This window comes from Idiotropiscis lumnitzeri, chromosome 17, assembly GCF_059441095.1.
Source record: "Idiotropiscis lumnitzeri isolate Australia: NSW breed Sydney's pygmy pipehorse chromosome 17, RoL_Ilum_1.0, whole genome shotgun sequence".
Lineage (NCBI taxonomy): Eukaryota > Metazoa > Chordata > Actinopteri > Syngnathiformes > Syngnathidae > Idiotropiscis > Idiotropiscis lumnitzeri.
In genome coordinates, this window is record NC_142407.1 from 10,058,136 (window position 1) to 10,081,480 (window position 23,345).

Below are 23,345 nucleotides of genomic sequence, written 5' to 3' on the forward strand. Positions count from 1 at the left end.
CGGGTCGAACCATACTCCATTTTTAAAAATGCGTTTTTAGATGCTGTACGCCACATGGCTAAATACTATTCCCTTATTTTAAAATATTCCACACCTATAAAAAATGTGAATAAATTCGGCATAATTAAAATCAGTCTCACTTAAATTCTACATGCTAAACATTGACAGTAATTAGTGAAAAAAAGTATTTCCGATTGAGCAATCCTCCTCGCAACATATTTACCCTGTGTGGTGGGTGGTGCCTGGCGTGACTGTTTATATATGCTCGTACACACACTCACCCATGGCCAAGTACACGCGCACACACTTTTGGACAGACAGGACTCTACACGTTCCACCAGAAGTCCACAAAATGTCACTAGAGGGAAAAGTAGCTGTGGTGACGGGAGCTGCAGCGGGAATTGGCAAAGCCTTCAGCGAGATTCTCTTAAAGAATGGAGCAACGGTAAGCATAAAAAAAAATGAACTTTTTCAACTGCAGCCGTTCGAGCATGACATAGTGACTCATTAGTAACTTGAACTCTAGCTTCTGTGTTTCTTTTTACTACAAAGCAAAACAAAAAAGTTAGTTTCTTAGCTATATCCCCAAGGGAGTAGAAGTTAATACAGGCAAAAAAACTTTCAAAATGAAATCTCCCACGGTGACTTGATGATAATAATCCTAACGGATTAACTAACTAAAACATTAAATTCTCCTAAAGAAATTATCCCCCCCCCCTGCTCCTACAAAGTTAACTCGTTCACGGGTGTTTTTCTTCCATCTAATTATACACAGGATTAAGAAATACAAATCAGTCAGTTTTGAGATTTGTCAAGAGGCTAATTGGAGTGGTCAAATTGATTGGGAATGATTTGCACAGGCGGACAGCTGTTCACATCACCAGACACTTCTGTGGGAAAAAAAAGGGCAAAACTTGTCATTCATTTATCACTTAGAATATTTTAGGTTGTCCTTTCTGGCAAAGGTGAATCAATAATGTAATGAGCCAAGGCTGCGAATAAAGGTGATTTATTATTTTTGAGTTTGTATTGTTTAATTTTGAAACATTCCAAAAATTTATTATGTAGGTGTGTGTAGAACTTTGAGGGGGGGATCCAAAAAAATATATTAAAAAAAGGGGGGGGTCTTTCTTTTCATAGTTTCACTTTAGTGGTTACATGTGATTTCAGTTGTTTTTAATTTCGAAATCTCAAATACTTTATTATGGCAATGTGTATGTAGAAAAACGATTTTCCACCATTTGATCTGTATTTGTTTGTCCACCATGTTGGCGGTCCAGATTTGGATGATGAACTTGGCTAGAAACGGGAAGACCAGCAGACTGACTCATGTTGGATTTCGTTACTTTTTTTCCCCTCAGTTTAACCCTAATCGGTTATGTTGTACATTTTCCACTTCCTTTAGATGTGGGCTAAAATGTCAACTATATGGAGAAACACTGACCACTTGGCTGTCAAAACCAACTACGATGCCTACGCAATTCAAACAACTCTCGCTGCTTAACTGTTTGCGACGACAAGCGGAAATTGAATTAATCCTTTTAAGTCATGACTCAAAATAGTTGACAGCTTGGCGTCCAAAGTGAAAACGACATTCGTCCATCCAGGTTGTTCTACTGGATGTGAACGAAAGCATGGGGAAGAGTTTGATGGAAGCTCTCAAGGAGAAAGGGCACGACAGAGCTCTTTTCCTAAGCTGCGACGTCCAATCGGAGGAGCAACTCAAAGGTAATGTCGGCTCACTTTGCATTACAACGAACGCCCGAAAGGAAGTCGCATCATGATGCATGAGAAATGACTAGCAGTAGCATGTGTACATGTTTTATTGTGTTTGAATGGAATGAAAAGCGTCCATTGCATTGGTCTGCATTCTTCCCCCTGTTCAAACCTGCTTGCCAAATTACCCATAGTGCATCTAAACCAACAAGCGCGCAACCTTCAGAAAGTATGCCGGCAAGAGACAAACTGTAAGAAAGAATCTTGGCGCTCTGTAGCGCGAGAGAAAAGAATCACCTCTGTATTGGAAGCATTATATTGTCAACCTTGTCTGCACGAGGGGGTTCTTCAAAAATACCAAACACCCTTTAGTTGGCAAAAGCTTCTGAGACAGAGGGACCAGCATAATAAATCACGTTGCCATCTCTTTATTAAAACAAAAAACAACCCACTAAACTTAATTTATCATGCATTATATAGAAAATGATAATGGGTTTAACATTGATCCCTGAGGAACTCTTATTATATTTTAGCTTTTTTAAATGTGATCAAATCAAATGTTGCAGCATGACTTTGCTACGTATCCAAAAAGCCCAAGATGTCCTTTCTCACTTTCAGAGTAGCTGGTATTTGTGCTATGATACTATCTGAAATCAGATTGATGCATTTTTTTGAAATGGCCTTGTAGAGCCTCTAGAGTCTTGAGATTGACTTGGCCTGTCCACTGAGGTCAACTTCCAAAGAGGCTGTACTTTTTTTTTTTCCCCCTTCACCCATGAACAAGCTGCCTTCAAGAAGACCATCGATACCTTCGGAGGAATTGACATCCTGTGCAACAACGCTGGCATTCTGAATGAGGACAACTGGGAGCAAATGGTGGCCATCAACTTTGTAAGAATGCGTTTATGAGACACATTTGCTGGCTTTAATTTGTGACCTGTCAATATGACCCAAAAGGTTGTCGCGAGTCTTTTTTTTCCTTTTTTTTTACCCCCTCTGTCCTCATAAAATAATTAACGTCCTCGTATGCAATAAACTACTGTTATGTTTTCCGGCGTCGTTGCGCTAGGTGGGCGTCATCAAGGGGACCTACGCTGTCCTGGAGCACATGAGCAAGTTGAATGGCGGTCGAGGAGGCATCGTCGTCAACACTGCTTCAATGGCAGGTGAAGGGCTAAAAAAATTGTTTTAATATATTTTATTTTTTTTTTTTTTTAATGAAGATTGGTGCTTGATTTTGGGTCACCGGACCTTACTCATCATATTGGGCACGACTATGCAATCTTTGGCATTGTACTGACATCTTTAAGCAAACTATATTAGCATCGTCACCAACTTTGTTGTAACCTGCAGTTTTTATCTGTAAGGCCGGGGTGGGCAAACTTTTTGATTGGCGGGCTATAATGGGTTGTAAAATTTGACAGAGGGGCCGGACCAGGAGCAGATGGATGGGGTGTTTTGGTAACCTCACCTCATCGGAGAAAAAAAAATACATTTAATTTTAAATGAAAGTGAACAAAAGCAATATATCTGTCTTTGAAAAACCACAGTATTTGGAAAATAAAACATTCACCAGGTTTATTCATTTAATTTTTTTTCAAGTTCGGTGGGCCGGATTACAACCTTTACGCATGTGGCCCCCGGGCCGTAGTTTGCCCACACCTGCGGTAAGGGATGCAAGTAAGCGGCCTGTTTTGTTGATTTTGTACTTATTCAAGAGGGTCTTGCGCTTTGTTAGTGCAGTGTCATTTGAGCAAACCCAGGAAACGGGTAACCCGTGATGTTCGCAATGCGAGCCAGAAGACAATTTTAATGTCAAAGTCAGTTGACGGGAGAGGGCGGAGCAGAGGCCAAAGTGGAAGTCCTTTCAGATGAAATGGATTAGTCTACCTTATTTTTCTTCCACAAATGCAATATTAATTCAAATACCGTGGTGGCTGGCACATAACATTCTTGTGAAGGAGTTTTGCGTTGAGTTGCCCTTTAATGTATCTTAGCCAAATGGGACTCGTTAACATTTAACTTGGTAGAAAAACAAAACACTTTTGTGGCCGCTATTGTCACTTGTAAATGATTACATTTTATGTTCCTTCAAGGTAGTCATCAACTATTTTATCCAGTTATTAATTCAACTTTATGCAACACCTTGCATAAGAAAGGTGCAGCCCATTGTCATTTGCATAACAGAATTAAATTATTGCAAAGAAAGAAAGGAATGAATGATGAAAACGTTTTGCTACATATTTGATTATTGTATTGGAACACTTATCCTGCATGTTTTCTATCTTTGCCTGCTATAACACACCACGTTCAAGCAATCAGGATCGTTTTCAGGCTTTTGAAGCGTTTGCTGATGAGCTGATCGTTTGAATGTGGCGTGTTGCATCAGGGAGAGATCACAGCCCTTGCCGATTGGAGTTGCTGACCCCGGCTACAAAGGAAGCGCTTTCAATCAATTCAGAATAGTTCCTTGGCACCAAGAATGCCACAAGATGGTGGCAAACCACTACTTCTGTCGGACTGAAGTGCTTTTGCCCCCTCCTCTGGTCAGCAGAAGGCCAAAATAAGACTGTGATAATTCCGTTTGAATTCATAGTGCTGCAGAAGTTTGTTAGTCCAAAAATGTTTCCTTGCTAAAACAAAGTGGCCGTATCAAATGTGTTGCCCTCTATCGTAGGTATCAAACCTCTACTGAGCTGCCCGGTCTACAGCGCCACCAAGAGCGCCGTGATCGGCTTCTCCAGAGCAATGGCGGTGAGTTCCCGTCAACGACATGAAACACTGTCCAACCAATGTGTAATTTTTAATTTGTGTGTGCGCTAGGGTGCATCCACAATGGCAGGCTACGGCATTCGCTTTAATGCCCTTTGCCCGGCTTTGGTGCAAACTGATCTGCTTGTCAGTTTAAAGGACAAACTGGGTCAATTCACTTTACTGGAGCAGCCCACCCGACAATTACTAGACAAGCATGGCGTTTTAAAGTAAGTGGCTGGAGTGAATTTCTTTTTTGGTTTGTTTTATTGGTTGCAATTTTTTGCACATCCATCAAGTGTCAACAACTAAGTAATTTGGAACTATTTTTGGAGCTGACCATTTCCAAAAAAAAAAAATGTATTGGGGAGTTGGGTGCTGTGAATTTCAATGAATTCTGATTTGCCTCATACTGTCTGCAACCAGTGACTTTTTTTTTTTTTTTTTTTAAGAGCGGACTCCTCCTGAAAATGTAAAGCAAGCAGTTTTGAATTTTGTTGTAACAAATTTACCTAACCACATGACTTGGCACTTAAGTCTGGCGAAGATCCAGGGTAGTTTTTAAGAATCAGTTGACTGTGATCAAAAACGAAGCAGAGCTGCGCTATGAGCACAGATTAGCATCATCTCACAGTGCCCGAGAAAAAGCACATACTCAAATGTTTAATGAAGTTCTTTTTTTTTGGGGGGGGGGCATTGCATGCTTCTCATGTATGGATTCGTTACACTAATGGACAATGTGATTGAGTGCTAATTGTTTGCTTTTGATGGGCGGAGCATACCCTAACTGCGAGCATTTTGAGGCCGAGCCGCTAGTCTGACTGACAAGTGTGATTTTCGGTGGATGGTGATTAAAGTGCTGGCTCCATGAGTGAAAATGCAGTAAATCACCAACTGGGCAGAGTTGGGGTTAGTTTGACTTGTTTATGTACAACATCCTGAGCTTCGGACCGGTCATCACTGTAATAAAAGCTGCATATGGAGTAAAACCTGCTGTAGGGAGGGTGGGGGCTGAGCAGTGATTGCACTCAAAACAACATATTTACATTTTGTTTTTATTATTGTGTCATGCATTCAATAGTATTGTTGAAAAACTGGTGAGATGAAAAATGTGTTGTAATTGACAGCTGGGAACTTTTGATTTGGGAGAAAATGCCTCCCTTTACGAAACGATCAGCTTTACAGAAAGAAGTGCTGCTTTTGATTTTCAGTGCGTCCGATGTGGCGGAGTGCCTTCTGGAGCTGGTGACTGATGAGAGCAAAAACGGAGAAGCCCTGATGGTGTCTGCCAAAGGAAAGATGTACACCACATTTCCTTCCATCCCTTCCATCGAACTGGGGCATCAATAGTGCTTTGTCGTAGAATTTGACTTGTTTGCTTTTTGAATGTCTAATTGAATAGTGTACCGTATACCCACAGGTAGCATTCCAGTTGATTGAAGGTTAAACGGATTCTAATGCTGTATTGAATATCAATGTTTGGCTAAATAAGGTGCATCATTGGATTTCATTACAATCACCATCACTTTGTTCAGTGCTATTGTGCAAATTGATTTACTGTTGAATGATTTCGGTTCACTATTTTGTTTTGTAGTCACTTCTATCCCACTCCCAGGATAGTCTTGCAGCTATACTATAGTCCATTAATGAATTGAGCAAGTAAAGAAAACATTTTGGATTCTCACAGTAATAATTATGACCGCTAAGAATAATTTTACTTTGTATGTAAGGAAATGCGGAGGTAACGTTGTGGTAGTGACAAATTCTCACAATGGTTTCCAGCTTTGACAAAATCCCATTGCTAACGTTAGCTCTGTAAAAAGCCAATGTTGGTCATGGTTGCCAAGTTGATGTCTCTTCTGTAGTCGTATTTGTACAACACTATCAGTTTGAAGTTTTATTTTATGAGAATGTAAATAAAAAGGCTTCCAGAAAGATTACAATTTGTACACTTATATGAAGTTATTTTTCTTATCTCTCTGTACAATCCAGAAAAACTGAAAACACAATTACTCTAAACTTTATATTTGTCTGACTTTTCACTGTTTCTGCCTTGGTATTTGATCATAAGTTTATTTTATTTAACTTCTATATCCTTTAACTCTGGCGTGTTTTGGCAATTTAAGATGTATCTCACAATATCTGGATTTTTTTCTACATGATTTGCATACTATTGTTAAAATAAAGTTAAAAAGTACTACAAATAAAGCAAAATAGTCATACCTACAAAAACAAAGCGAGGCTGTGTCAAACTCCGCCTCCCTTTTTTTCACCCCTTCTTTTTGTAGCTTCGGAGCGCTGCCAAGTCATGATCTGCGCATGCGTCGTTTTGCGCACTGGCGCTCAAGTGTTCCTGGAGCTCAAGTTATGATGGCGGTCGCGATGGAGACTGATCAATTCCCTTATTTACCTTCGGGGCCGGATCAAGGTATTACCTTTTCATTGAAGATAAAACACCCATCGCACTCCCAAAATAAACAGTTTTTGTCTGCTACTCAACAACCGCGCGTAGCTTGTTGCCGAAGTCCGGATGAATAAAGCTAACTTAGGCTAGGTTGAGCTAAGCTAACCGCAGCCGATTCGTCGTCGTCAAGGTCGACGAGAGCTCGTCACGCTCGGCTGCTTTTGCACAATGACGCCGAATGGCGTTTAACGGTGCTGCTTCGGCCCTCGCTTCCCTTACTGTATTTATTTATTTTCTTTTTGCGTTTGGTCCCGCGGACGTTCGACTTGTGGCCGATTGCGCTGCTTTGCTATCCGCACGTTGAGCTCACTCGCTCGTGGGTAAAAGGCACGCTGCAAATTTCTTCCATTAATTTGCTGTATTATTGCCGGCTTTCACGCTCACATGTACATTTACGGGCAATTTGCAGTCTTTGGTGAAGCAGAATTTTTTTTTTTCGGGGATGATATCGAGTTATGTGTGTATATTTTCAAAGATGGTTTGCATTACACGAGAACTCCATCACCGAGGTGTTTTACCAAAAGTTTCAAACGACCTGCATGGCAAAATATAGAATACAGTTTGGTTGTCAACCGTGTTTTTATTTGTTAATGTACCCCCGAACCTTTCCATCCTACTATGATTACCCCGTCACTGATGATTCTGACATGATTCTCCGATAATAGAACGTATCACAACTGATTTTAAATGAAAACAATCTTACTTCGTTTCCTTAATTTATTAAACATTTAATTAGGCTAGCTTATTTTTTAACATTCCTATTAGGACTGCACAGTATTAAAACATGTGGTGCGTGTTGAATATATTGCAGTGTTGATATTATTTCCGTATTTAACGGTCCTAAAGTGATGCCATTTTTATAAGCTCATGAAAAAAAAATAATTTGAAAAAATGTAAATAAAACTGTCACTTTGTAAGAAAATGTGCATCCGTTTATTATTCTTTTGTGTATTTTTACATTACCTGTCTCCCTATTGTGTGTGCCCCTGCCACAGTCAATCAGATGATCAAGGAGCATGGCAACCTGTTCACAGACAACCTGTGCAGCGTATGCAATGCCGTCCTCATCTCCGAGTCCCAGAAGTTGGCTCACTATCAGGTTGGTGCCGTGTTTTTGAACAGCTCAATGTTGTAATGCATGGGCTTATTTAACTTGTGTTCCTGTTTTTGCTCCCTGTAGAGTAAGAAACACGGCAACAAGGTGCGGCGTTACTTTTCCATCCAAAACGAAAAGGAGCCAGAGACAAAAAAGTTCAAGTCTCCATCCTCTGTCAGCGTAAGTGAAGTCACTCTGTCTTTTGTATTTAATTTTGTATGTGTCTGTGATAAAAGGGATGCAATGGGTTGGAAAATTCACACTAAATTTCCACTGAATCTTAAAAACTTCTCGAACTATTTCAAATGGGAAACATTCTAGTGTAATTGACTGGGGATGACGGAACTTTTGGCGGGAATAGTGATTATCAAAGATCTGCAAATAATTGACACTCCTTTTCAAAAGGGTTTCTAATTACAAATTTAGCTAGGTCAACTAGTCCAAGAGGCATTTATAAACAATGACCAACAGTCGGCGACATAATGGGAATCCTGATAGGTCCCGAGACGGCGCCCTGATTTTTTTCTAGATGGAAAAAAAAAAAGAAGTACAAGGATGGGGGGAGGGGGAAAAGTCCCAAACTATTTTTCTATAAGACAGGGGCACAGCCTGGGTTTGGGAAGAAGAAAAAAATACCTCAGCAAACGGACACATGAATAGACGACAAAACAAACGACGACTCATACTTGCGCACACTTGCATACCATCCCAACTGACACACTAACACTAACTAAGGTCATGTCACACATGGGCAAACAAATATGCACATTCAGAATACGTGGTCCAACTTTGACAATTTCTGGAATTTTGCCACTCGACACTGTCAGGACACTGCTTGTACAACAAAAGCCCCTTCTACTCCGCCAGTTTGCCTTTTTCCTGCCCTTGTTCTGTTTGTATTTGGCTTCACTCAATGGAAGAGGTTCACTTCACCGAGTGTTTGTTTTTGTCTATCAGTACGACACCAACAATGGTGAGTCAGACCCAATGAAGAGTTGCGAAATGTGCAAGATGACCTTCACGTCCCCCGTGATGGCCCACTCACACTACCAGGGCAAGATCCACGCCAAGAACCTGAAACTGAAATCGGTGGACCCTCACATCCGTACGTACCTTACCGGAGTCCCATTTCACAGAGTATCACAGTTGAAACTCAAAGCACTCCTCTCAAATCACATTTCCCAATTGTAATATATAGAAATGCCATTAATATTTTCTTTTTCTTTTCCTGGAAAGAATTAAACAATTTATACATCATAATTCATTGAGAGGATGCTCCTTATGGTGTTTGCGCGCCTCGGCCACCAGGGGGCAGTATAAGGCACATCGCACAGTCGCAACTCAGCTCTTTTAGGAAATGTAGATGCAGGATAAAGAAAAAAATAAAAGTTATTATTGTTCATTCTCTCTCCCTAGAATCTAGGCCCTAGATGTATTGCTCCACCACAGATGTTCAAATATCCGTCGCCCAACGGGTTAACGCCGTTATGATAATAGTAAGGATAAATACTGATGCTGTTCAGTTGCCTGTCAATGCCATTTTGCTGTGTTTGTTTGTATTTAGCTGTGTGTATTTAAGGCCAAGTTATTTTGTTGTTTTAAATCCACAATTTGTCATTCTCTAGGTTTTTCTTTGGTTTGACCGTAAACTGGCCTGTGAGTTGCATAAATCATTTTGAAGGCTCTTTTCTGCTTTTACCGTTCTTCTTCTCCAGTAGCCCAACAGTCCACTCCAGTTCCATCCAAGAAGAAAGCGGAAGTGGTGGCGATGGTAGTGGAGGAGGCGGCAACTGGCAACGGCAGCCAGGGGGGCGACAACGACCCCGACCGCTTCTGTTCCATCTGCCAGGCGTCCTTCAACAACGCACAGATGGCCCAGCAGCACTACTCGGGCAAGAAGCACAAGAAGCACCTAGCCAAACAGGACCTGATGAAACTCTATGGCAAACCCACCACACCGGGTCAGCGCAATGTCACAAGAGAAGAACCTCCTCTTGAAATACATCCAGATAACTTTTTTTCCTTCTTTTGTTTTATAAACAGCGTCGACTGCAAAAGGCTTGCCGTGTACACTCTGCAACATTGAGCTCAACTCTGTGGATCAGTACCAGTCTCACATCAGCGGGGCCAAACACAAGAACCAGTACGTGCATCGCAGGCTTGCTTTCTTTCAACTTTTGGCTATGTAGGAAAACAACCGTAGAAAATTGTGCACAGCTGTGGTTCTCAACCTGTTAAACCAAATAACACCTAAAGAATGCTCAATAGTATTTCCGAACAAGTACTTTGAATATTATTGCAAGACAGTGTAGCATTATGCACAGTGAACGTTAAGATGATGCGTAAAATTTCAGTGTCTCAGTCTTAATGGAAACTGAAGGGAAATTCACCGGACAATTTCCACCCCTTTTCGACCGTAATAATACCTACTCGTAGTCGGGTTAGTGTCAATATTGTGGATGGTTCCATCCAAATTACACTCCTTCTAACTTGATTACAGAATGAAAAAATCTGGCCTGACCCCGTCCGACAGCGAGCAGGCGTCCGCTCCCCAAGAAAAGCGCAACGAGGGAGCTGTCCAGTCACCCAAAGAAGCCGCCGCAGACGAAGACCAGCCTGACAACGGCTCCTACCAGTGCGGTTTGGCGAGCAAGCCGGCTGCACTGGTGGAGGACCAAGATTTTGTGACGGAAGACAACCTTTTCGAGACTGATGAAAACTTCTTTGGGATGGGAGGCGACGTTTTTCCTGCTGCGCATGACCAGTACAATGAAGCCAGCTAGTACGCCACAACCCAAGAGTACTACAACCACCGGAATGGATTTAGTGCCGGACTATGGAGGATTCAGTCAGGACCCCGGAACAATAACAAAACCTAACCCTACCACCAGAACACTCCCCCCTCATCCTCCATCCCCACACAAAAAAAAGCAAACATCTTTTTCTTACAGTAGAAGCCCAAACCCCCAATGTGAAGTTTCATTATTCCAAATTCTTTCAACTCCTTTCTTATCTATTCTAGAAACAAAAGCTTGTGACATTGTCTCAGCATGCGATAAATTCATCAACATTTCCCTTGAGACGTCTCACTCGTTTCTCTGGAGAACCCAAAAGTCGGCATATCAAACGATGAACTTGTTGGATATTGTTACTTTTACCAAAACGACTACTGTCGTTGTGTCACAGCTTTGCATCCATTGAATTTATAGTTGTGTGGAACGGTTTTATCTCTTTTACTTAAACTTTTTTTTTTTAATATAGAAGTCCTTGAGAAGCTGTATGTGCTAAAAATTGGACAGTTAAGAAATGTAACAATAATGATTATACGGTGCCCCCACTAGGTAGCCTGACTACACAAATGCGTTTTAAACACAAGCCGCTTTTCCGCTGTGCGTTACCAGCCAGGCAATTTTTTTTTCTTTGGCTTGCAGGACACTGCAAATACCGCGCCACGCTGGAATGTGTCATTCGCAACAAGAACTGCTAAAAAAAAACAACAATGGAGAAGAACAAGGGTCTCCTGCATTTAATTTACTTTAAGTGGCAAAAACTCATGACACACGGCACACCACTGGATAATCCCTCAGGATAAACTTCCAGAGACTTCCCATAACATTATCTTACTCTGATAGAAAGGGTTCAGAATTATCAGTGGTAGTGTAAACCATGTTAAAATTGACAACTGACTAAAACAGATCTGGGATGAAATAACATTCTTAACACACCTCACACAACAGGATAAAACCTCCAATAATCTGACGTTTGCCATCTTTGATTTCAAGGCGGGCTGTCGCTCAAATTCGGCCCTTAGTAAGTGATTGTATGTACGGGACCCTTCTTTAACATTGACAATTGTTGCCGTCAACCGATTTCTGAGCAGAATGGAGGTGGAAAAAAATCACCGTAATCCATCCCATACCACAGGATAAATGTACAGATTATCTCTGCGTGAGTGCGTCTGCGCTCGCGTTCTCCATTTGGAATCTGGGAACTTCTAGTACCCGCTCAGACAGTTGAAGAGCATCTATAGCGAAAGGAGCCGTGGAAAAGCGCCAGGAATAATCGTGCTTCATCCAAATGACCAAAAGATGTCGGTGGACTCGATCGTGGTGCGTCCTGCTGTCAATCGTAATCTTCTAACACTGGAAGTATTGTTGGCACTGAGAGGAAAAGTCGTTCAGAGCAGCTCTTCTTCTACTCTCGTTTTTTCTTGTGTGGTCGACTTGTTTTTATTTCGCTTTTGCAGTAAATGAAGGTCAATAACAAAAGAGTCCTGCATTTCATAGCGTCTTCAAGTGATGTCAAGATAGGCGAGTGATGTCAGTGAGTCTTATCTATTCTCAACTGGGTGCATATTTTACAACCGGATGTTTGCTCGGTAGAAAAAAAAGACGACTGCTTTTTCTTTTACTGCTGTACAGCTTGTTGTCATCCTCACCCGTCGTGATGTTTTGGTCATCTTAATTTGTTTCTTCCAAGTCGCAGGTTGTGCATCCGTTACATTAAAAAAAAAAAAAAAAACCTTTCTCACAGTTTTCCTGGCTTTCTTTAATATCATTCAAGTCAATGTTTCTCCCTTGTATCAACAATAACGGCCTACTGATGAAATCTTTCCGCATGTACAGGCATTTCAATTCGAATTTTGTTGAAAAGAATTGCAGTTCTATTCGCAACGTAAAACTAGAATACGGATTATTTAGACAGGAAATGACTTTTCAGGTGGCCATTTATTACATGATGACATTATTTGGACTGTCCCTTAAGATTGGAGTGTGAAACAGTACATAGAGTTGAGCATGGAAAGTACCAAACCTCTACGTAGAAAAAATAGTGAGAGTCAAACACTTGAGGTTGGCTGCATCGCCACGAGGTGGCGCACTTGCTCCTCCCCTACTGTCGTTGGTGACAATGGGCTATTGAAGGAACTGCACTCATGATGCCTCGCCGCTGAACTGCTCACTAAATGGCAGAAAGAGGACTCATTTGAAAAAGGAACGCTCAAGTGGTAATGTGTGTCTGGTGCAGAGACGCACTCCCACGTTCACGTCGGTGGCAGTAAATTTACCCACTGAGGTTTTTTGTCTCTTGACCCCCGAGGGCTGACTTCTTTAAATCTCTCAGGCTGACCCCCCGGAATGGAAAGCTTTGGGCTACATTCCACACAAGACACCCTCAGATGGACACAATGGTTACACTATGCTGTCCTGCGGAAGAGACGGGATGGAAAGTCACTTCTCAAATAGAAAGGTGGTTTGTTCCCCCCCCCCCCAAGCCCTCAACTGAGGACACAAGTTGCTCTTAAAAGTCAACGATGAAGTCCTAAGTGAGTGTTTGTCGTACTCTGGCTAGCTACGATATGTGTGCAATGGCGTACTTGGCACAGAATCACCTTCACCCTTCTGTTACATTGCGGGTCAAATTGACCCATTTCAAAATAATTGAAGAGTTTTTATTGAGATGTTTCTATTTGCGAACCTTTGAAACATCTCCTGGGTCACATTGAGCTCAAAAAAGGTTCTTGGTATGAAATTCCTTTCGCTAGGCTCAATGCTAATGCGAATTAACTGTCATTATGTAATTATGTTCATTTTTTTTGTTTTTTAAAATAAAGGCATTCGTTTAAATCATCAGCACAATTATTTCACTCTAAAAAAACTAGCTCAATTTATGCCAGGTCAAACCAAACTAGGATTTTTTGTTCTTATGGTATAATTACCACAAGAAATTGCGTTTTATTTTATTTATCACTGTATTTTACATATTTTTGAGTATTTCAACATACCCTGACCCAGAAACAATCACAACAGTAAGGTTGACATGGACCATGTTTATTAGGATTGTCTTTTCTGTATGTGATGATTTTGACTAATTTAACGTGCCCCAGGTCAAATTGTCCCCAAAACTTTATTGCTTTCCCTGAAAAATAAATGTACATACGTTCATATTTCTGTTGGCGTAAATGTTGATGCTACTTTTATGTGTTGGATGTGGCGAAATTACGCCTTTCTGTTGCTATCTTTGTGTTCAGATGTTATGCGGACAGACGGACCACTTTGGTTTTTGGTGTTCCTCCCTTCATGCCAAACGGTCTTCACTGTTGTTTAACTGAAATCAAAGACGACAGTAGCAGTACTGTACACACTAACGCACCTGCAACAAAAGATTTATTTTGCGGTCACATCAAATTAGAGGCCTTGGCCTCCAAAATGGCGCTTCACTTGCCACAACGGATTTGCATGCAAAGAGACTCACTGTCTATTTTAAAACAAACCATGAGTCACAAGTAGATAAATTGTCCTGCTACCATCGGAACCGCTGTCAAACTTTAAACTTTTCAAGGATGTAAAATATTGAGATTTCTTTTTATTGAAATCAGAAAAGCCTCATTTTTGAGGAGAATATTTCTTAATATACCGTGATTATTTATTTATTTAATGTTTTGCTGCCGTTGGGCCGATGCCTTCTACGTGACAATTTGGTGAATTAAATATTTCTTCAACAATCTCTCCTATCCTACAAAGTTAACTAAGGTTAATAGTAAAATTTCAAGACAATCCGACACTTAGTGGCAAATCTGAATTTAATTTTAACATAATCCGTGTTAATAGTGAAAGCAATTCGCCTGATTATTGAAAAATGTCAAATGCGTGATGTGAATTTCATTTTAGTGTTCTTATTCCTCAAACAATTTTAAAATTGTCAACTACTGATTATGGTGAAATGTCAAAACAATAAGGCACTTTGTTGCAAATGTGAATTTATTCTTAACATTCTTGACTGTGCTGCAAGCTTCAAAATGCTTCAAGCAGTCCAATGTACTGTAACAGTAAACGATGTTCAAAGTACAAAATGTTCCTTGTTATAGTAGATTAGGCGAGCTGTCAGCAAAAAGATTAAGATGTCAGAGACGTGTCTAGAATGAAACGCAAACGCTTTTTTGCCAGATAATTGCCATTTAACTGCCTGTGACACACGCATGCAACGGTAAACGTGTCCGTCATTCGCCACGTTGCTTTGCCACACACGGCAGTGTGCGCATGTTTGCGTGTGCTTGTTGCAGGTGGCTGACTTGTCAAATTTCAGTCACAGTAAAAGTACGCGCACACATCATCCATGGCAAGTAGAAAATTCTCATGGATTACAAGGAATTCTTGTAACAGATGGACAACTGGAGTGTCTGGCATGTGTCTTTGTGTGCGTGTTGTGTGTTTATTTTGTGTGGTATGTGATTCTATAGGTGTTATGTCAAAGTGCATTTGAGTATGTTGTATGAGCTTTGGGTGTGTGTGTGTCTTGCATTGGATGCATTTTCTGGAGTATATTTTTGTTGCATTGTGTTTTGATTGTGTGTGTATGCTTGTGTGTGCACGTTTTTTCAAGTGTGTGTTGGTGTAGTGTTTTTGAAAGTTGTGTACGTGTGCGCGTGCATGACCAAGCAGAAACCTGACCAAGCAGCGGTCTGCTGGACTTGTCAGACACCTGTTGGCCTGCACCCCCACCCTTGTTCGTTTTCCCCAAGCCCTCCTCGCCCCCTTCGGACACTTGATACGCGGGGAGGGAGGGCCGAGGAGGAAGGCGCGAGAGGGAGAAAACAGCTGGATCAACTGAGCGCTTCCTCTTCGGGTTTCCGCTCCCGACCGGACTTGCCAGGTCGGTCCTCCCCGCCAGTCTGGTTTGATCCGTCACATTGGCAGGGGGTGATGACTAAACCCTCTGCTAGGGCAATCGGGAATGTGGCACAGTGGAACATTTTTGATTTAGCAAATACTTTTTGTCCCCTGAGGCACACCATCTATCCACTCTGCCAAAAGCATCCATCGGTTTTCTCTGGTGCGTACCCTGGTCAGAGTCGCGAGTGAGCTGCAGCTCATCCCAGCCGCGATTTTCTTTCTAGCGACCCTTACCGACGGTGCAACAACCAGAGTGCATATTTGTGTCTTGAGTCGTGGTTTTGATCCGAAGGCCTGATGACTCTCACATTAGACAATCTGGCTGTTTTGTCCATGATTTGAATCCTCCCCAAACAAGGATGTCAAACGTTCTCCAATCTCACGTCTTCAGATTGTCCTAAAAAAATAATCCTTCGGTCTGAGATGTGCAACTAAAGTGGATTTTTATATCCGCGAGTGTCACACGTGATTATGTGGGAGTGAAGAGTATCTTAATGTGTGGTTCTCTGTGTTGACATAATTGGAACAGACAATTCCACCAAAACTGTTGAATGCCTTTGTTTTTTATCTTTATATGGGGTGTCTGAAACAGATAAATAATCGTTGACGAGGTCATAAATCCTAATGTGCGTACAGCAGGCCTAAGGGTGAAAGAGCAACGGTGTTATGACAGTAATATTTCACAGACTTCTGTCTTCCTGTCTACACTCTGAATTTTCAAAGGGCATTGCTGATTTAGTGCGTCCAAATTGTCATCATTGTGATGAATTTTCTCAGGAGAAGCAGGACCCCCCTCCCCCCAACTATAATACAACACCCCCCCCGGTGCCCCCAAAACCGCAGTCAGAGCGACAGGTGAGCCGTTCCGCTCTCAGGCACGTTCCACTGATATTCTAACCTATTGCACTTTCCCAGAAAGACAGCACTTCGTCTTCTGTGGACACATGTTACTGCCCCCCCCCCCCCCGCACACTCATCAGCCCCAAGCCCCCACATCCCCCAGCGTGCCCCAGAAAAGGAAACAAATAACTGGCTTGAATCAGAAAAAGTGCAGTGTTTATTTCGCAAAATTTTCAAGGAGGCGGCATGGCTCATTGATAGAGTGCTCGTTTCCCAACCGAGAGGTTGCGGGATCGATACAGCACCCGGCTCACTACGCACCCAACCCCTTTGGTCCCTCCTACAGCTGGTGAACCCATGGGAAGGGGGGACCCACGTTGTCCTTGGGGCTGAGCCCGACCGTGCCCCGTGGGTCCACCAGACGCTCGCTTTCAGGCCCCACCTCCAAGCTTGGCGTCAAAGCGAGCCCGGGTAACCCGCGTCCAGGCAAGGGATCCATTTATTGACTTTATCATAAGGGGTCTCTGAGCTGTCCGTGGTCCGGTCCCTGCACCAGACAACTTGGGTCCTAGGATCATTGTGACACTCAAGGCCCTCCACCAAAATAAGGTGACGGCTCATGGTGGGGATTGTGCACAGTTGAAGTATTAATTTGTTCTTTAGAAAATGCGCAAGTCATAAATCATCAAATGAAAAGGCAATCGTCAAGATATTTTGGAGAAAAATCCTGCGAGTGCAGCTTTCAATTTTTTTTTTTCATCTTTAGTTTTGCTCACTTTTTCTGCCTCCTCGTCTGACATCTTTCAGGGCCATTCTTCCTCACTGGAGGCCAGACAGCTACGTTGATCTTCACCTCAATACAACATACGCAGAGAAGACTCCCTGAGAGGTACTAAATTGATCATCCTCTATATGCATTTCTTTGTTATTAAAGTTTTTTTTTTTTTCTTTTTCCTGGGAGTTGTGAGCCATCAGAGTATGCTAGGTTGGGCAGGACGAAAGAATCCCCCGATGTGCGCCTCGCCTGCTCACCACTCTGAGCAAGAATCTAAAGGTCAGAGGAACACTTTTTTTTTTTTTGGTAGATCTTGGTCAATTTGCTAATGAAGCGTGCGCACCGTACAGGCGGGGATTTGCCCTGCAGCAAAATACTTCAGAGTTTGAACTACTCTGCGAGATCTTTGTATATCAACCTTCAATTCGAATGAAATCACGTTTAATCATTGAGTAAAGGAACCGCAGTGTGGAGTGGTGTCATTAGGACGACAAGCCCGATTGTCAGACAACCAGTTGGTTGACTGGTAAAGTGTGCTTCCGGGCCGGCGGTGGGTGCACAAACTCTAGCACCACCTGCTGCCTTGGCATGCATATGACAGCCTGAAGTTCATTTCATTTGTATGGACATGCTTTTTTTTTGAAAATGGTCAAATATTATTTCTATTTGCAAATATTTGCGTCGACTCGTTCATGTATGAGGCTTGCCAGCAAAAAAAGAACCTGATAAATCCACCACCCACCAATTCCCCTGTAGACAGGTTGTAGGAAGGCTAAAAAAAAATACAATAAAAATACCACGCCGTGTTTGCTTCCTGTGTGCAGTGTGCCCCATCCGCCCCCCAAAGCCCTTCCTCCCCTTCCTGCCTTCTTGTGTTGGCTGGAGCTGTATGTTTTCATGGTGCATTTCCCCTCTTCCACAGCGGACGTTTTGCAGCGCTTAACACGAGGAGATTAGCATAACAGTCTCCACAGGAACCTTGTCAGCATTAAAACTCTACTTCCTCCGCAAGCGCTTTAACTGCAGAATCTGTACCGCCCCATCCACCACACCCTCAGCTACCCCTCCCTGAGTCCCTCCTGACCCGCCGGTGCTGACAGTATCGCTAATGATGCAGGCCAATGATGGTTTGTTGAATCTGGCCAGCTTTGCCGACACTTCCTCCCATTGTTAAAAGATTAAGACGCATGTTGGAAAGCAACTTAAAACAGTTTTTCCTTTCAGTACAAACTAAGTCAATGCGTGTTTAACCATTTGGGCTCCATGCTGGCCATTTGTGTCTGCCTAATTAGAGTAAAAAGTGAAAGGCAAATATTATTAAGTGCTATTTTCCTTATTAAAAAAAGCAGATTCCTTTTCCTTACAAAAAAATACTGTAAAAGAAGCAAAAAAATAATTGACCAGGATCAACGTGAAGGGATAGAAACATTGAACGACTGATGGTTTGCTGTTCAAGCCAAAAAGGAGAATTGGTGTTTTTGCCCACAGTGCTTACATTTGAGCAACCACAGAGGAAGGATTTTTTTTTTTTTTTTACGGGCCCACCAAGCGTGAATTCCAAAACCCGCCGTTTAATGCTATAAGCTCGACGATCCAACATAAACGCAATCTTTTCTGTTTCCGGCATATTTGCGGCACACCGAGGTTTGTCTCGCTGCCACATCTTGCCGCAAAATCTCCAGCCGGAGGGTTATTAAGACGGGCTCATCGGACCGTTCACAAACAAAAGGCTCTTGTTTTCCTTTTCTGACTCATCCGTGTTCCCAAGTTCCCACATCCGGACCGGGACGCGTCTCTGAGGACAGGGAACAGGTGGATCTACAGGCTCCGTCAGCTGGAGCCTGTGACTGGAACTTTCTCCTCTCTCAGCTGTGCTCTTTGTTGCACTACCAAAAGTGGCAAAAGTAATCACAACTCACAAGTTTTTACAGCGTATAAAAAAAAATAATAAATCACACAGCTGTTTTCCATTATTTTGAAACATAATGTCTGAAAATGTAGTATCTCACGCTTTCCGTAACACATTAGTAATTAGCCATAGAACATGGTTTCACTCAAAATGCCAGTTTCTGACCAAAAAGTGGAGAAAACAAGCTTTTTGCGAAAAGAAGCCTGGCCCCTTGGAAAAAGGCGTGTAAACTTCCAGGCAGTGGCGGAAGTTAACAGCTGATGAAAAATCTGTCACTGAGACATAAAATGTGCTAATATGGCTGATAGGAAAGTAGTAATTCATATTTTTATGGCTTACAAAAGGACTACATACCAATGCGTATGGTTTTAAATCAAATTATCAGTAACCCCTTCATTTGTGTGAGGATTGTTGTCGAATGATGATAAATGTGTTTTGGATTATCATTTGGGGATTAATTAGATCATTTTAAAATGACGACTTGCACATTTTTTTGCACTCACTAGCTGGGGATTTTATTTTTGCAAAAAAATGTTCTCCAATTTGATATCATGCTTGATTCTTGGGCTAGTTTGATGAATGCATGTCTGAAATGTAATGAAAACACCTGGGACCTGTATTGAATTGTGAAAAAATGTCTCCTTTTATCTTGGTTTGTTTTTTCACATGCTGTTCAAAATTATGACCCCTTGTACTATTGAATGAATTATGAATGTTTGCTGTTTTTACTTACCCCTATCCCAAAGATATATATGAAGATATATATGATTAATCCATACACGTATATACACACACACACACACACACACACACAACGGGCAGAGGGTCCAGTGTGACAATCCAAGAGGGGAAACAGACCGTAGAATACGTCCAAGTGCATATTTTGGACAGGAGATCGAGTTTCCCGCAGCCGCGGTGTACCGGATAGATTTGATTATGGCAACCGCCGTGGGCCAAATCTAATTAGCACGTTTTTCGTGGCAGGATGTCCGCCTCGTGTTTCAGCGTCAGGCCTCGGCATCGCTGCTCTCTGTCAGCATGCCATGACGGGCCGAGTGAGTTTTGTGTTGACCAAAAATGAGGAAAAAGCAACGTGACCGACTGGAGAGGAACTTGTTGGAAAAACTTAGACTGCGTTCAAGTTGCCTCACAAGAATGTGCTATTTGGTCCCGTGATGCTTGTAAATGGAAAGACGGGACATAGTTCAACAATTAAAAAACTCTTTTGGAAACGTGGCAAAACACAATCCTTGCATGTGATTGGCTGAGACACAGATGGATCAGGACAATTCAGAAGAGGACTGATGGGGCATCTCATAAGTCCTGATTTGTCTCATCCTGGTCCCTTAGGGAATTGCTTGGCTTAGAAATGTGAAGAAGACAGACCGGGAAAAGACAGTGAAGGACATGTCGGAGAACACTGATTGGCTCAGACCTCAAGAGACGAGGACAAGACCGATTAGGGCAAGTGGGATAACACCAGAGAAGGCATGGATCTGATTGGCTGAGAAACACTCGGAACCACACACTCCTGACCACGTTTGCGTGAATGGAGCTTATCCTTAACCCAGTGGGCACAGCGTTGTGACTTTTCCGCTTGACTGGCCCTTGTCCGGGCTCCAAAGGCCAGCGTGTGAGGGGGGGGGGCGAGGTTACATCACAAAAAGGCGAAGGACCAGCGAGGCTTCTGTTCAGTGGTGCACTTTTGAGTCCCATGGCGTCTGAGCTGTTCATTTAGCGTCCAGCCACTTCCTGCCGGTGACGCCGGGACCACCCACGCCTCAGATTAGTTCTGCCGAGTAACCCTCGCCGCACGTCGCGTCTGGTCTCCGTAGACGTAGAACAAAGTGGAGCTGACGATATGAATTAAGTTTGATTTAATTGCGGCAAACTAAACTTGTACTTACTGAGGACACAGCTGCCATACACTCAGTCTATGTCAGTTATTTTTTAACAGTTAGTAATGAGGTCATAAATGGTGTTTCATGTTACATCAGTTGTCCCCAACTACCACTCCACCAACCATTTGGTACAGGGCTGCACCAATATTTATAAAAAATAAAATTAAATAATAATTATCTGGTTGCCGGTCTCGTTGTTGTAGAAGTGCATATGTGTCAAACTAAAATGTGTTTTTTTATCTAAACGAGAACATTTGTCAGCAAAGCCAAACGTCACGGATCAGCTGTTTTCTAGTTTGGATCACGCACCTGACGTAAGCAATGTGAGCCCGAGGGCACTTTGAAATCAATTCTGACGAACTGCATCGGGACGGTGCTTCTGAAATGGGTGTAAACGGGTGGATGGATCCGCTTCATACTTGGTCCATGAGCGCAGTATATTATCGACAAGAAAAAGATTGACTTGAGTTGCCATTGAATGCTCGCTGGTTCTCCTTCCGCCTTTTGATTCCCCAAGAATTCAATCAAGCAATCAAGAGCTAAAGCACGTTTGACGTGAAGTGGAACCCCTCAAGCCGATTTTGGCTTATGAAGACATGTGACTTGTGATCAGTGAGCTGAGGGGTTGAAGGTTAAAGTTGAGATCCCTGGGCCTGATCTGCCCGTCTATGCAGTCCAGACTTGCAAAACTTGTTCACGGTGGCAAACTGAACTGAATAAATTCAACGTGCCGAACTCGGATGGATCGTTCCAATATGCACTTGCAGTTAAGACCAATTACACGGCACGCATTTGGGCTTGAAGTGAATCGTTTTGTTTCATGTAGTCAGGTGCTTGGAGTCCAACATTTTCACCTTGCACAGTGCAACGCCTGTGGGCTGGTGGAGTGAGGTGGGAATTTTGGGGTGGGGGTGTTCATCCGACCCTGATGCATGTCAGAGGTTAAACTCACCCAACTCACCTTTGGCACACATGCTGCAAGAACACTCTTGTGTTGTTCTTTCCGAGCCTTCACCTTGTCTTTTTTGTTTGAGTCAGATGCTAAAAGCGTTCAAGAGCCAGCCAGTTACATTCTTTCTGAAGCCAGAAGCACATATTTTTTTTTTTTTACAAATGTGTGGTATAGTCCAGATAACCAATGAAAATTCCCCGATTGGGGCCGATTATCGGTGTGTGTGCGTGCGTGTGTGTGTAGCCCATTCTAATATTTACGATTGCCAGCCCCAACTGTTTTCCGAGGAGGAAAAAAAGGTTAGCCGGATTATCTGTCAGGGATATCTGACAATCGGACCTTTGCTGATTTTGATCGGAAGAGAGGAAAATTGCTCAAATTTGGTCCGATTATCAATACACCCCACCGGAACATTTACAATTGAAGGCACTAATCTTTTGCCGAGTAGATGAAGAAAAAATAAAAATCTCTCTTAACACACTCCAATCCCAGGTTAATTATTCATGATAATCTCTTCGACGCATCCGACAATTTGGCCTGAGCGGACTTTGATCACAAGGGAGAGAAAATGCTCACATTTGGCTTGATTGTTGGCATGTGTGACTTCAGTGGCTCATTTCAGCATGATTATAGGGTCAGTGTCTTCAGAAATGTGACCTCAGTGAGGCAAACAAAAGCCTGAAGCCGTGGGCAGATGGCAAACTTTCGACTAAGTCCCCCCCAAAAAAAAAAAAAAAAGATACCCTTTGGAGGTCGCACATTGTGCTCTGTACACTCTCGCCGTTTGAGAGTGAGATCTTCCAGCTGCCCTTACATCGGTCTGGGCCTCCGAAATGGCTTCCAGCGACATGTGACCTCTGGAGGGTTCACAGGTCAAAGGTCAGCGAGCCGCGCTCCTTCCTCTTGACTCTGGCTCGGGACAAAGCTGGCATTGAGTCCAGTCGGGGGGCAGTGCTGGAGTCTTTGGCGTTGTAGTTTCACTAAAACTAATGTGTGCTTTCTGCTCGCATGCAACATGTCACTCATTTCAACGAGATTAGATAAAGTGCCTTTTTCAAAATTAAGAAGTTGAGGTTTTTGGTTTGCAGTGTGAAATCACAGTTTTCGATTTTGGGTAACATCTCCGATTACTGGCTCGACTATTAAGTAGGAGTGAAACATTAAGAATCCGAATGTCCATTAAAAAGCAATCAATTTGGGAGCAGGACGAATGCCGTGTCGGTAAATGTATTTTATGCCGATTGTTTGTGATTCAACACGTTTTGAAAGAA

At 42.5% G+C, this 23,345-nt stretch overlaps 2 protein-coding genes across 2 annotated transcripts; both read left to right on the top strand.

Moving 5' to 3' along the window:
• Window positions 1-223: 223 nt before the first annotated feature.
• LOC148320146 (15-hydroxyprostaglandin dehydrogenase [NAD(+)]-like) lies at window positions 224-6,404 on the top strand. Its single transcript, XM_088280477.1, has 7 exons — window positions 224-445; window positions 1,608-1,728; window positions 2,501-2,607; window positions 2,786-2,882; window positions 4,394-4,470; window positions 4,540-4,697; window positions 5,679-6,404. Exons 1-7 carry the CDS (start codon window positions 284-286, stop codon window positions 5,815-5,817), a joined length of 861 nt encoding a protein of 286 aa, XP_088136603.1. The 5' UTR covers window positions 224-283; the 3' UTR covers window positions 5,818-6,404.
• Window positions 6,405-6,750: 346 nt separating this feature from the next.
• On the top strand, window positions 6,751-11,107 carry znf346 (zinc finger protein 346). Its single transcript, XM_088280316.1, has 7 exons — window positions 6,751-6,895; window positions 7,927-8,030; window positions 8,112-8,207; window positions 8,985-9,132; window positions 9,743-9,988; window positions 10,071-10,170; window positions 10,528-11,107. The coding sequence occupies exons 1-7, from the start codon at window positions 6,787-6,789 to the stop codon at window positions 10,808-10,810; spliced, it is 1,086 nt and encodes a 361-aa protein (XP_088136442.1). The 5' UTR covers window positions 6,751-6,786; the 3' UTR covers window positions 10,811-11,107.
• Window positions 11,108-23,345: the final 12,238 nt, after the last annotated feature.